The 14,931-nt window shown below is 38.0% G+C and overlaps 1 protein-coding gene across 3 annotated transcripts in view; it reads right to left on the bottom strand.

The window, feature by feature from the left end:
* Positions 1-14,931, bottom strand: part of Arhgap32 (Rho GTPase activating protein 32) — a 340,655-nt gene that overhangs the window by 13,864 nt on the left and 311,860 nt on the right. For all 3 annotated transcript variants that reach the window (XM_045146281.1, XM_045146280.1, XM_004665482.3), the window contains 6 exons: positions 7,041-7,143; positions 5,616-5,760; positions 5,138-5,220; positions 2,047-2,154; positions 1,653-1,798; positions 613-808 (listed from right to left, as the gene is read on the bottom strand). In XM_045146281.1, the coding sequence (XP_045002216.1) occupies positions 613-808; positions 1,653-1,798; positions 2,047-2,154; positions 5,138-5,220; positions 5,616-5,760; positions 7,041-7,143 (781 nt within the window). The remainder of the gene's footprint in view (positions 1-612; positions 809-1,652; positions 1,799-2,046; positions 2,155-5,137; positions 5,221-5,615; positions 5,761-7,040; positions 7,144-14,931) is intronic.

Below are 14,931 nucleotides of genomic sequence, written 5' to 3'. Positions count from 1 at the left end.
CTGGGAACTACTAAGTTTAATGGGAGGCAGGGCCAAGCAAGTTACTGTCCACTCATTACTTCCTGAAAAAGATGCTTCACTACAGTTCATTCCTTAACACATTCCTAAATGACATGTCTCAGAAAGGAAATCACCACCACAGAGTGAGTGTGTTACTTTTAACCATTTTCTCTGTACAACTAACTTTCCTTTTTAAAATTACATGATTTTTAAAAAGTACTTAAAATATTTATTTATTCATTCGTTTTGTGTGTGTGTGCGTGTATGAGCATGCATGTGTGTACACAACTTGATTTCTTGCTGCTACAAACATACCACTGTGCATGGGTGTCTGCGGAACTAAGTGGGGCAACAGGATTTGAAAGTAAGAGCCTTTAACCACCGAGCAATCTCTCCAATCCCAAACATGGTGTTTTAATGCTATGCAAAAATGACTTTTATCATTCCCTAAAAAGTGTTAAGTATCATTTATATTTAAGTAAGCAGTTTTTTTTTTTCTGGAACTGGTCAATAATATAATTAAAAATGCAAAGTTTTAACTGACTGAAATAAAATTACAATCTATAGACAGCTATAAGATCATACTTTAAAGTAGGATTTAATGAATTTTACCTTTCAAGCGGGAACTCAATTATGGTATGAAATTTCCCCTGAAGTGCAGCAGGTCCTTCTCCTACTTCAATATATTTATTTTCAGTCACAATTGGAGAATTGACCTGACCTTGTGTTCGTGCCTGGGCTTCTTCCAATGTCAGCAGCTTGGTGGATGGAGAAGACACCAGCAGGGACTTGGGCCTTGCCAGAGAAGCTTCACAGAAGAAAGAAATGAACAGTTAGCTATGTGTGCATGTGTTTTAGTCTGGTGTCTATCCACTTATATACCTATTAGTATTCCAAATTTTCTTCAAAGTTTATAAACAGCAAATATCATGGTGCTTTATATAAAGTGAGAAGTAGGTGACAAGATCACAGTGAAAAATAACTTAATTATTTTCTTTTCTTAAAAGACACGAGAAAAGGAGTGCCAGCCAATACTTGGGTATTTTCAGTTTTGAAAAGATTCTTTTTTCCTTCACTGCTTTATTTTGTATCTTTGCCACCCATGATATGGCATATGGCAAGTGTGTGTGTGTGTATCCGAGCAAGTGTGCATGAGCATGCCACAGCATGCATGTGGTGATCAGAGTACAATCTTGGGTACTGGTCCTCACCTCTACCTTGTTTGAGCCAGGCTGTTTTGCTGCTCACTGCTGTGTTTGACAGGCTAGCTGTTTCTGCCTCCCATCGCACACAGGAGGACTGATTACAGAAGTTCATGCTATGACATCCAGCTTTACCTGGCTTGTCAGGATCCAAATTTGAGTTGTCACACTTGAATGGCAAGCATTTTATCCACTGATCCACTTTTCCAGCTGTGGCAAAATGTGCCTGATATGTCATAAACTTAGATCATGATAGGCCTGAAATGTACTATTCTATTCAGCATACACACAGCAAATAACTGTCAATTTGTACATTTTGCAGCACAGACACAACTTAGCTGTCTTCTAGAAGTGTCATACTATATTAACCAAGATAGTAAATGTAGAATTTTCTACTCTAGAGTTTTGGTAGAAGTTTCTGGTTGTAAACACAAGCCACCTGAGCCATACCTGCCCCTTCCTGCATGACTGCACTGATTTTGCCACTGAAGAGCACGTCTACATGGTTGAGAATGAACTCAACCACTACAGACTGGATTCTCACTTCCATGAACGCTGCTGTCCCGCTGAAGCAGGCCGACTCTATCTGTTTTGATCTGTGGGGTCAACAATATTCCCATCAGAGTTGTAAAAAGAAAAAAAAAGAAACCTTTTCAGGATTATCAGTTACAAACCATTGGAAGAAATAAACTTGTACAGTTTCTTGCCTTAAATGCCTGTTTTTGTGAAATGATAACAAAATAACTATTTTCCTTGCCTTTTAAGTTTTTCCTTAAGGAACTGATGTAAGACTTTCATTCAGGACAATTCATTTTCTAGAGGTCATATGTCAAGTATAGATTACCTGAGCAGGTTTGGTGCCCAAACGATGGCCAGGTTTTTTGCATGCATATTTGTGATGGAACAGTAGTCTGCTAGAAGAGACAAGTGTCTCATCAGGAACTCCAGTGTTCTAGAAATGAAATACAGCATGCTAACAGAAGGCACTTACGAAGACACAGAGAATACAACAGCTCATTGATTTGTAAGTTTTAAATACCACAACGGGAAAAAAAAAGACCATTCAAACCCGGGCATTTTCCTGTTACCTAGCATATTTAAATATCTTTAAAACTGATTCCTTCTGGGCTGGAGAAATGGCTTAGCAGTTAAGTACTTGCCTGTGAAGCCTAGGGACCCCAGTTCAAGGCTCAATTCCCCAGGACCCACATTAGCCAGATGCACAAGGGGCACACGCATCTGGAGTTCATTTGCAGTGGCTGGAGACCCTGGTGCGCCCATTCTCTCTCTCTCTCTCTCTCTCTCTCTCTCTCTCTCTCTCTCTCTCTCTCCCTCTTTCTCTCTCTGTCTGTCACTCTCAAAAATTAAATAAAAATGAATAAAATATTTTTAAAAATTGATTCCTTCACTAAAGCTTTCTAGATAAAATACTTTGAAGTTATGCTCTTCTGTTTGCAGTAGACAATAGAGAAAGATTTAAACACTTCCTTGAAAGAATAAACGTAGTATTTTATAAGCCTAAAAAATGACCAAAAGGCATTAGGAGAGAATATCTGAACAGCTAGCATCTTTAGGAATGAATAGGCTAACTCAAATTCTAATGTTCTTGTTTATTGTGTCCACTCAAAGTTTGCTATATTTAAATAAATCTGGATGTTCTAACATTAAGTAATGGGGTATTTTTGTAAATAAAACATGATCAGCTTAAATTTAAGTTAAACCAGACACAGATATACACATATTCTCTCTCTTTCCAGGAATTAAAACTGATAAAGATAACTGAGAGGAATATAAGACTGGTTGACATAAAGCAACAAAGATTCAGCTGGGTCTAACATGGAATTGAGAGAAAAAGAAGCCTCTATGGAGAGTAGCACTTAGTTCTATTTGCTTGGAATATCATTTTCCATCCTTTTACCCTAGGAGGTGTCTGTCTTTAGTGGTGAGGTGGGTTTCTTGATGGCTCAGTGGATAAAGCACTTGCTGTGCAAGTGCAAGTAAGACTATATGAGTTCAAGTCAGACCTCATGTAAAAGATGGAAGCTGTGGCAGTTTTCTTTAATTCCAACACACCTATAGATGGGACACAGAGACAGAAGCATTTCCTGGAAGCTCAAGGACCAGTTAGCCTGGCAAACAGAGTGGCAAAACATGAGAGACCTTGCCCTGAATGAGGTGAAAGGTGAGGACCAACACCCATATTTGTCTTCTGACATCCATACACATAGAACACCATGGCAGACATTCATGTACACTCAAGAACACACATACACACACTTAAGTTGGCCAACCCCGGCAACCTCCCCACCACCCACTCTTGTGACTCTTTCTCACCAGCCCAGTCATTGCACTCCTAACCCAGTCCCCTACCCAATACCTACTCTCATGAGTCTTTTAGGCCAGTCCAGTCACTGCCCTTCTATCATGTGCCCTCTATAGTGCATGATCTTGATAGTCTTTCCATCAGCCCAGTTGCACCATCCTGCTGTGGGCAAGCTTGCCATCCCTTGTCACCCTCCTACACTGCTCCTGGATTATCAGACAGTCTCCTGGTCAGCTTGCTGTGAGTGGACTCATATTATCTGACTCTGTACCCTCTCAGACTCACCAAACTACTGTGCACTGCCTGACCCTGCACTCTCCCCCTAAATACACCCTTCTAGCTCCAGTGCCTAAGTGCTCTTGAGAGGGAACCCAATCCTGTGGTTAATCTACTTGGACAGAATGTCACACTACCTTCTTAATATGTATGTTTGATCCCACAGATTGGCACTGATTACAGCCTGGCACTCAGAAGTTTCTTGATACAAAGGGTCAAGATTAATACAGAGAAGTCTATCTGGCACAGTTAGCAAGAAAAAGCAAGGAGTATGTGCTCAGCCCTACACATGACAATCAAACCACCTTAAAGGCTCAGGAAACGTCACAAAAAGGGAGAAGAAAGAATATTAAGTTCAGGAGAATGGCAAATGGAGCTATGGAATGCAGTCTTCTAAGTTTGAATTGCCTGCTACACTCATGAGCTCACAGTAGATGTAGTGACCTACTCAAGATTGAGCCTCTCAACACCTCCCCAGAGAAGGGAAAAAGCTCTATGAGATGCCATACCTCCCAGAGGAAACAGTGGTCATGTATGATTACTAGGGGATGGGGAGTCATGGTTTTTACTGTGGTTTTTTTTTTTTAAGTATTTTTTCTTTTCATTTATTTGTTTGATAGAGCAAGAGGGAGAGACAGAGATAAGAGAGATAGAATGGGTGTCCCAGGGCCCCCAGCCAATGCAAACAAACACCAGACACAAGCATCCCCTTGTGCATCTGGCTAATGTGAGTCCTGGGGAATTGAACCTGGGTCCTTTGGCTTTGCAGGCAAATGTCTTAACCGCTAAGCCACTCCTCAAACCTAACTGTGGCGTTTTTTATTCATGGGTTGCCTATTCTCAGTAAATAACCTCCCATCCACAAGGATGGAAACAATCTTAACTTGATTCAATGGATCAAAGCAAACAAACAAACAATGTATGAATGTAAGGATGGAGATTAATGGAAAAAAAGTTTTAAGCCAGAGGAAGGGAGAATAATTGGGGGGTATAGGATCAAAATGCATTGTATACATGTATTAAAAGGTCAAAAATAAAAAGAAATTCAGATAAAAAGTCAGGATCAAAAGAGATATCAAGTAAAAAGTATGCAGAAGAAGCTAGAATTATATACATGTAATGAGATAGAAATATATATATATATATATATATATATATATATATGGCAATATCCAACTCAGTTTGGACTTATTATCATAATATGCTAGATATTCAGAAATAGATAAAGTAATATTAGGGTAATATATACAATACATTTGAGTAAATTTTGTACAATATTTTGTTGGTGGAAAGCCATGATCATAGTTCAAATGATTTCTAGCCATGACCTACCTACCTGTAGTGTGGTGGTGGGAGCTGCTGGATGACATCGTGGATTTTTATCAGCCTTTCTTCATCTGTGGCTGCTGAAACGGCATCCTGCAACATTCACAATGCAAAATGAACCACTGTGTTTTGCTTGTAAAGGAGAGCTCTTCCCTTACATTTACTCTAACATGAACCTACTTTGCACTTTGATTTTATATGACAAAGAAATAATATTACAACAAGGAGGACTCCTCTGTTTTCACATGTGGTGAACACTGAAACTTTCTCACTTGTAATTGTTTAAAAGCATGGTGGTAACCATTAGTCAGGGTAATGAGTGCCTCAAAGCTGGAACTAGAATGCCAATGTGAAAGTTAGCAATAACTACTGCTATTATAGTCACAGACCCAGTTCATACATGATACTAAACCAAACCTCACATGTTTTGAATAAAAGCACAGCAAAGTTCCATAGAAGACCTTGAGTCAAAAGAGACAGGTACTCACAGAAAATTTCTCATACAGCTGGTAGGTGAGCAAAGGGTTTGGGAGTTCTCGGAAGTACAGCTTACAGAGGGAACCCACGGAATGGATGTCTTGAACATAAGGTTCTTTTGTCAGGTCGGGGACATGCTCAGAGTCAAATTCATGGCTAACCCAGACAGAAAAGGACAAAGTTGTTTTTACTGAAGGAAAGAAATACATGCTTTGAAACTAGAAAGCAGCTACCTAATGTGTTCACCTCTACTTTGGTTGAGTTGCTGTTCTTGCCAAATTTTTATATCCATTAAGACATAACTGAACTTTAGTAACAATGACATATATTACCATTAGACAGACATCTATGAGGCAATTAAGGACACAGCTTTAATATTAAAATGTAAATAACCTCTAGGCTAAAGGGCTCACCTTTACTTCTGTAAACTGCTATTTTTGTTAAACAATTATATTTCAATGTTATATTTAGACTTGGACAGTAATTGGATATCTTATAACACAACTATTTTTCTTGCAAAATTAGGGCATACCTTTAATATTAGAATGGATAATAATCTCTGAAATATACACATATGAACAGGGAAATAGGACTTTTAATTTCTAATAGTTTGGATATTTAATATTTCAGCAATCCCCAAAGGAAGGGTTGAATGGCACCTAGTCCAGGAACAAATAAGTACAGATTCCTCAGATGCAAATCGTATGACTCAAAAATGTTTTACTGAGGCAGAAGCAACATGAAGCAATTCTTGGCTGACATCAAATTGTAACACAGTAAAATCTGTACCAGTAGCATAAGCAAAATAAAAGCTGTGCTCAGAATACTAACACAGAAGAAATAATATTACAACTAAAATATCAAAATGCCCATAGCTACCATGCAAGCCCCACAAAGAAAGAAAAGGGTTTAACAGCACACCAAAACATATTTGCATCTAAAAGATAAAGTAGAAAGAAAATTCCTACTCTCCTGTAAGAGGACACTATTACTTTTGTTTCAGAAAATATCCAGGAGGATGTGGAATATGCCACACATGCATACTTAAGCACAGAGTACAGAGTTGGTCCAAGGTGGTTAGAAAAGGTTTCATGCTCATTGATTTTACTTAAGAACCTATATTAATTGAAGGAAAGTATCTTTTATCACACTTGTTATGTGTTCAGACTGACTTGGCTAAAATATTCAAATATTTTAAAGAGACAAAATACAAATATTGAAGAGGTTAAGATGTATAGTTCTGTGATATCACAGGTAATGAAATTCCATTAGAAGAGCATACAGTGGAAACTCTATATAGCTTATTATATTATACAAAGTTAATCTCTCAACTATCTTACTAAAAATTATAGTTATCAAAGTTATTTACATTGGAGATAATTTTATATTAATAAGTTAGATAGAAATAAAAACGAAAATGCCAAGGAAAGTTTTACCGTAGTCTCTGAATATTGGAGGCAACTCCAGAGAGGCGATATATTCCGTCCACAATGCCATACCTCTCGATGAACGCTGTGCAGCTTTGTAGAACCTGGGGAACTAGAAAGAATTCAGATTCAATTGTAAGGATTCAGTGGAACTAAGGCAACACATACATATTTTACTTTTCATAGCAAAATAAAAGTAGTAAGCTAGGGACTGGAGAGATGGCTTAGTAGTTAAAGCGCTTACCTGTGAGGCTAAGGACCCCAGTTTGAGGCTCGATTCCCCAGTACCCATGTAAGCCAGATGCACAAGGCGGCATATGCATCTGGAGTTCATTTGCAGTGGCTGAAGGTCCTGGCACACCCATTCTGTCTCTCTCACTGCCTCCATCTCTCTCTGTCTGTCACTCTCAAAAAAATAAATAAAAATAAACAAAAAGAAGTCCTTTAAAAAGAAAGTAGTAAGCTAAAGCGAGAAGGGAAGTAATCCACAATAAGAACTATAAAAATGTATTAATTTAATCTCACATCTAAACTAGATAACTGTTTCATGTATAATTAAGCCTGGCTCTGTTCACACAATGTTTGGACAGTCTCCCAAAAGGGATTCATTTAGATCATGTGGCATCAGTCAGATATTATCAAACCCTGACACTGTGATGATTAAAATAAACATGTGGCAGTCTAGTTGAAGTGTACATATAGCAAATGATTTTTGTAAAGTTCCATGCTGATCCCAACAGCCTAATTACTTGTAACTGTTGTAATGTTTTGCTGCTAAAAATGTTTCTTTTTTTTCTCACAGTTAATGCAAATTTTAACTTTATCCAATGACTAAAACCATATACAACAACATAATGTAAAGGTAAAAGTAATTTTGACTAAATGGAATCATGCAATTTCCAATTTGTATTTACACTGTTTATTCGTATTTTTTAATCCATATTATCTGGTCACCATAAAGCCGATTCTTAGACATATTTTTAAAAATATTTTATTCTTTCTTTCTCCCCCCGCCCCATCTCTTTCTGAGAGAGAGAATGGTCACACCAGGGCCTCTAGCTCCTGCAAAGGAACTCCAGACACATGCCTGTGTTCTGTGCATCTGGATTTATGTGGGTACTGGGGAATTGAACCTGGGTCCTTAGGCTCTGCAGGCAAGTGCATTAACTGCTGAGCCATCTCTAAAGCCCTACTCTGAAAAGTAGTAAGGGAATAAGGATTTGCTCTGTTAGCTCAGTGAACATACACAAATGGATAGTCTAGGGTCTAAACAGAACTTTGAAAATATATGATAAACATTTATAAACGTTCAGATCTTCAAATTGGTTATATTTAGCATTCTTCATTTTGTAATTCAGATTAATTAATGAATAGACTTCAGTAATACGGTCATTTGAAAGTACTAGCTAAAATCTTTCAACAGGAAAGCTTGGGAGGACATTATTTGGTCTATAAAGAGATACTATGCTCTAGGTGTAAAATGAAGCAAATCAGCTATGTTAAGAAGTTTGTTGTTTGAGCTGGTGACTAAACTCATGGCTAGGCAAGCACCTTACCAATGAGCTATACCCTAGTCCTAAATTAGCTATGTTAATAATTTAAGACTGGGCATGGTGGCACACATTTTTAATCCCAGCACTCGGGAGGCAAAGGTAAGAGGAACTCCATGAGTTCAAGGCCACCCTGAGACTACATAGTGAATTCCAGGTCAGCCTGGACTAATGAAACTCTACCTCAAAAAAAAAAAAAAAAAATTTTAGGTATTGTATTTAACCGACAGCTCATCACAATGCCATTTCTTTATTATTATAGCTTCATATGATGCTAAATTCATGCTTTACAATGGAGACTTTAATTCTCATAGAAATTGTATGTGCAAAGTACTATCATTACCTCATTTCACAGAGAATAACCTCTAAGCACCCAAAGGTAAGGAGGAAGCAGGAACGGAAATGAGATTCTGACTCAAGTAGTCCAAGTACAGAACCAATGCTTTTAACTATTATAATATACTGCTGAGCACATAGAGACCTTTACAATTTATACTTATTATCTTGTTTGTATATTTTACAATTGTAGGGCAACTGAAATCTTACTCTTTACCATATGAACTAGCCATTTTAAGAGTACTTCATAAAATAGTTTCCTCTCCCCAACCACCTTCATTATATAAAGAACTATAGGCTGCTGCTATAACATGCTTGACTATGACTCTTACTACTTCACTGAACACCCACCAGTCAAGGCAATTCTGTGTGCTGTGAGAAAGCTATAAATTTCAAATACTACTTACTTGTTCATACACATTACCCTTTTAAGACTGTGAACGCCTCAAGAATAAAGCACAGCAAAACAATAAAACAGGCTTCCTTTACCTGAGCATATCCAATACTCTGATACTCAGGAGTACTGAGTATCATTAGGTACTTTGGTACATTAGGATTGGCCTTGAAAGAAAAGCCTTCAAAAACATGGGGTTTTATTTCCATATTAACAGACTCTCCAGGAAAACATTATAGGATCTTCATAAAAATAAGTGGCCATTCCATAAAAAAATACAGAACATTAATATCATGTGATGGTAAACATATCTGCTTGTAATCTTTCAACTATCACTGTGGTTCAAATTTCAAATATCATTGGGGTTCTTTTGTTGACCACATGACCAAACTGCTGTGGACATACTTTATGGAAAACACTGAGATACATCGTTACATTTTGTAAAGTAAAAGGACTGAATGTCCACAAAACAATCACTTAAAGAGGCTTTTGATTATTAAATCATTGTTGCTACTTATAATTGTAAGAAACACAAATGAGAAGCTAAATGAAAATAAGTCAACAAAATAAAAATGCATAACTTTTCAAATACATTTAAAATATTTTTTTAAATGTATTTTTTTGCAAGGAGAGAGAGAGAGAGAAAAAATGAATAGGTTGTGCCAGGGTTTCCAGCTGCTGCAAATAAACTCCAGAGGCATGTTCCACTTTGTGCACTGGCTTTACATGGGTCAAACCCAGGTCATTATGCTTTCCAGACAAGTGCCTTAACTGCTGGGCTATCTCTCCAGCCCCCAAATGCATAACTTAAGTCTGAAAAAAAGAGTGGAAATATAAAAATATCAGAAAATGATAAGTACAAATATGTTTTCTTTTTTTAATAACACATAAAAAAGCATGAGGATACAATATATTATGTCTTAGAAGAAAATCATAGTTCTAAAAGCACCTATGACCCAATCAGAATATAAAAGCAAAAACCTGCCAACTGATCCTTCCCAAGATAAGATTTCATAAGTTATTCAAACCTTTACCTCTTCCATGCACAAAAACTCCAAGTAGATCAAGAACGTCAAAGTAAGACCTTGATTCTCAACTGGCAGGAGGAAAAAGTAGGGAGTACATTCTAAGATCTATGCATATGTCAGGACTTTCTGAACAGGACTTTGGTCACCCAGGAAATAAGGCAAATAAATGACAAAAGGAACTTCATGAGATTAAAACATACGGTACAACAAAGGAAACCATACTTAGACCAAAAAGACAGCCTACAGAGTGGGAGAAAATTTTCTGCCAGCTGTCTGGCAAAGGATTAACATCTAGAATATACAAAGAAGTAAAAACAAAACAACAGCAACAACCAAAAAACAGATGAACACAAAGAAAATGAATAACACAATCAGAAAGTAGGCTATGAAATGGAATGCAGTTCAAAAAAATACAAACTGCTAATAACTATCTAAAGTGTTCAATATTCTTAGCCACCAGGGAAATACAAACTAAAGCTATTTTGAGATTTTATCTCACCCCTGTCAGAATGGCTACCATCAAGAAAACAAATGACAACCAATTATGGAGAGGATGTCAGGAAAAGGAAGCTGGTGTAGCAACTATGGAAACCAGTATGGAGGTTTCTCAAACAGCAAATAATATATGTAAGTAGAAGAATAGAGTAATGGGGGTGAAAAGGCCTAAGTGAGGTCAGGGGAAGAGATGGAGAAAAGGAAATGTGGAGGGAGGGGTAGTCAAAATATAAGTGGATATACATAAATCATATGGAAACCTACTTTTTTGAACAATGTAACACTCAGGAGCCATAGAATGTTACTAGAAAATTTTCAGTGCCAGGGTTGGTATACCTTCCAGCGAGTTGTTGGCCAGGGTGGTCCTTGATGACCCAAAACATTATAGGCCATTGCCGAGGCCCTTGGTTTCTCACCAGGAATAGATGATAAGACCCTATTGCTGAAGACTGCACATACTTGGGCTGCAAGGCCATTGAGAAATCCTGCTGGACCTGAGCTGAAAACCTCCTCCATGTAGACCAGCTGACTGACAGAAAGCTGGAAGAAACCATTCTGCATGCAGTTCAATGGAAAAGAGAGAAATCACCAGTAAAGATACTCAAAAGTAGATACTGCAAGCCTTAGATTTGGCCAGCCAGGCCACATGAGCCAACAGGTGCAATAATGGCATGTCTGTTGTGGTGGAAACCAGCTGCCCTCTAATTGGACTGGAGGCCTGCTCCATGGGAGGGAATACATCCCTGATACTGAAAACTTACAACAGGGGTAGTCATGAACCCTAGCAGTGTAATATATGCTGCTGTCTGGCTAAATGTATATACTATGTTCATCAAACTGCCCAGTAGCACTTCTCTTAATGTTCATACCCATATATTAATGCTATTCTCATTTTTAATTAGAGAAGCTTCCCTTTTCAGATGGCAGTGACCATGGGATGACTCAAAAGGCATCAGGGTGCTGGAAAGAAGTGACAGAGGAGTGCTCAGCACTGCAATATCTCTATCACACCTTACAAGGATCAGGGTCCATTGCGGAAGTGGTGGTAGAAAGAATGTAAGAACCAAAGGAAGGGTAGGACTCCTTACTACATGCTCCTCCAGACACAAAATGGTCTGGATATCCATGACCTCACAGTTCCTGACACTGCCTACACAAGACCATCATAACAGGAAGTAAAGGATCATGACTCCAAAATAAAAGAGAGACTAATTGAGATGGGGAGGGGATATGATGGAGAATGGAGTTTCAAAGGGGAAAGTGCAGGGAGGGAGGGTATTACCATGGGATATTGTGTACTATCATAGAAGTTGTTAATAAAAAATAAATTTAAAAAAGCTAATAACTAAGCCACTATATGACCCAGTTATAAAGGTACTGGACAAGCCAACAGACTATATAATCATTTACAGAGATCCTTGTGCATCTAGTTCATTGATGCTCTGTTCACACCAGCTAGGGAATGCAAACCAACCTATCTGTCCTTCAACAAATGACTGAATAATGAAAACGTGGTAATATACACAATGGAATTTTATTCATCTATAAAGAAAAATGAGATTCTGAAATTTGCAGGACAATGGATGGAACTGGAAAATATAACAGGTGAGGAAACCCAGATGCATAAAGAAAAGTACTGCATGCTCTCTCTCATATGTGGATCTTAGTTTCAAATTTCCAGATTTGTGTTTAACATGGAATATTTGTAAAGATTAGAAAGGTAGAAAAAGGGCTGTTGAGACAGGGAAAAGCCCTTAAGGGGCACAGGAATAGTAGAATACAAGTAAAATCAAAGTAATGGGAGGAGATATGGTGATGGAAAGGGTTAATTAGGGATGAGGGTTGGGGAGATGGTGAAAGAAAGGAGTGGGGAGGGTTAATCAAATGTTAGGAGATATGAAAAAGCCATATGGCAAGTTATTATCTTATAAACTAATTTAAAAATAAGAGAATGAATGGGTAGGTATAGTGCTCCTGAAAACCATGGATTATTTATTAAGTAAAAATAACTGTGTCTGGTGTGGGACATTGATCCTTGAGTAACTGTAAACAACACAGGCTATTGCCATTGATCTTAGTTTACCACAAGAACTGAACAGTAAGACTTTGCTATTAAAAAACCACACCCTCTGGTTTGAGGAGGTAGAAAAATCAAGCTGGAACTGTACTACAAGCCTCCTTTCAAGTGGCGAGTTCTCATTGTCTGAAGGTGCTATTTAGACTGTTGGAGGGTGGGGGAAAGTCATCTATGGTCTCAACCTGTGATGGGCCCTGCTTATTACAATCCTGACCTACCAGGTAAGTCCTGCCCTTTGGTACAATATGGGGGTAACCAACTGCTTTCTGATTGAATATGTGACCTGCTCTACAGGAAGGAATTTATGCCTGCCATAGTAAATAAGGTCAAAGGCTCATAGCTAGGGATGACACAGGCTCTAGTGGGTAACCTACTACTCTAGTTTTGCTAAACAAATGTGTTGTTAAACTGCTTTCTAAGTATGTATGTTCATCCTCACATATTAATGCTACTCTCAGCCTTGGGAAGAAAAGTGTGTTGTCTGCAATGGGCTGAAGGTAATGCAGAGTCTCAAAGTTGGCCAGAGTGCTGGAAGTAAGTGACTACTGTCTGTTCAGCCTACGTGGGACATCTATATTGCTCTGCTCAAGGCTAAGGGAACACCACAGACATGGAGGTAAACAAATGAAAGAGCAGGAGGGCAAGATCTATACATGACATGGCCATTGCACTTATGAACTCAGCTGGTGTGATTGCCTACTCAAGACCAGGCCACAACCATTTCTGCATGGATTGGGGAGAAGCTCATGAATCCTCACCAATCTTGTCCTTAATGGCTTTGGGGGGAGGGAAGTCATTTTCTTTAGTGATATATCCACTAGTATAAAAGTGAAGAAGGGTATCAGTGAGAGTGGGAAGAGAACAAGAGAGGCTAATGGGGGCCTATGTGATTAAATTATATTATTTATATGTATGAAATTATCAAAGAATAAGATAATTTTGAGTGGGGAGATAGTGCACTTGCTTGCAAAGCCTGCAAGGCTGGGTTTGATTCCTCAGACCTATGTAAAGCAAAGTGGCACATGCATCTGGAGTAGTTTATAGCAGTGGCAAGAGGCTCTGATGTTTTCATTCTCTCTCTGTTTGCAAACAAAAATATTTTTTAAATTACTTAAAAATAATTATTTGCAAGTATTCTAAATATAGTTCTGGTCTATTTTAACATTATTAATATTTATATGACAATAAAATAAAAAGAAAACTTAAAATTAAAATTGATCTTTAAGGGCTGAAGAGATGGCTTAGCAGTTAAGCTGCTTGTCTGAGAAACCCAAGGACCCAGGATCAATTCCCTAGGTCCCATGTTAGCCAGATGCACATCGTGGTGCACACATCTGGGGTTCATTTCCAGTGGCTAGAGGCCCTGGTGTGCCCATTTTCTATCTCTCCTACTGTATCTAATAAATAAAATGATACAATTTTAAAAATTGATCTTTAAGTCTAGAATTATTGCTAAGAGTAGAAAACTACAATAAGAACTAATCTTTGTTCTCTCTTTTTGTTAGTTTTTTGTTGAAAACTTCTATACTTAAAGACAATAAAACATGGTAATTCCTTCCCCCTCCACTTTTTCCTTTACACTCCACTCTCCATCATATCCCCTCCCTCTCTCTGTTAGTCTCTCTTTTATTTTGATGTCATCATCTTTTTCTCCTGTTATGAGGGTCTTGTGCAGGTATCTCTAGGTACTTCGGGGTCATGGATATCAAGGCCAATTTCTGTCTGGACAGATGCATTGCAAGGAGTGGTGCCCTTCTTTTGGTTCTTACATTCTTTCTGCCATGCCAGTTTAGTTTCATTTTTCTTCTCTTTACTTATTCAGTCCCTCATCAATCACCTTATTAATTCTTCATCTGTGAGCATCAATAAGGTATCTCAGCCACAGATAAAAAGCCCAGCTTATCTTCAGGTATGTAGTTTCTGGGCACAAACACTGGAACATAATGCTACTTGGAATAAGCACCATATTCTGGGTTAGGAAAATATGATTATCTAAAGGGAAAATTTCAGGAGCCAATTT

Source organism: Jaculus jaculus, chromosome 3, assembly GCF_020740685.1.
Source record: "Jaculus jaculus isolate mJacJac1 chromosome 3, mJacJac1.mat.Y.cur, whole genome shotgun sequence".
NCBI lineage: Eukaryota > Metazoa > Chordata > Mammalia > Rodentia > Dipodidae > Jaculus > Jaculus jaculus.
The sequence above is the reverse complement of the archived record's forward strand: the minus strand, read 5'-3'. Positions and strand labels throughout refer to the sequence as shown.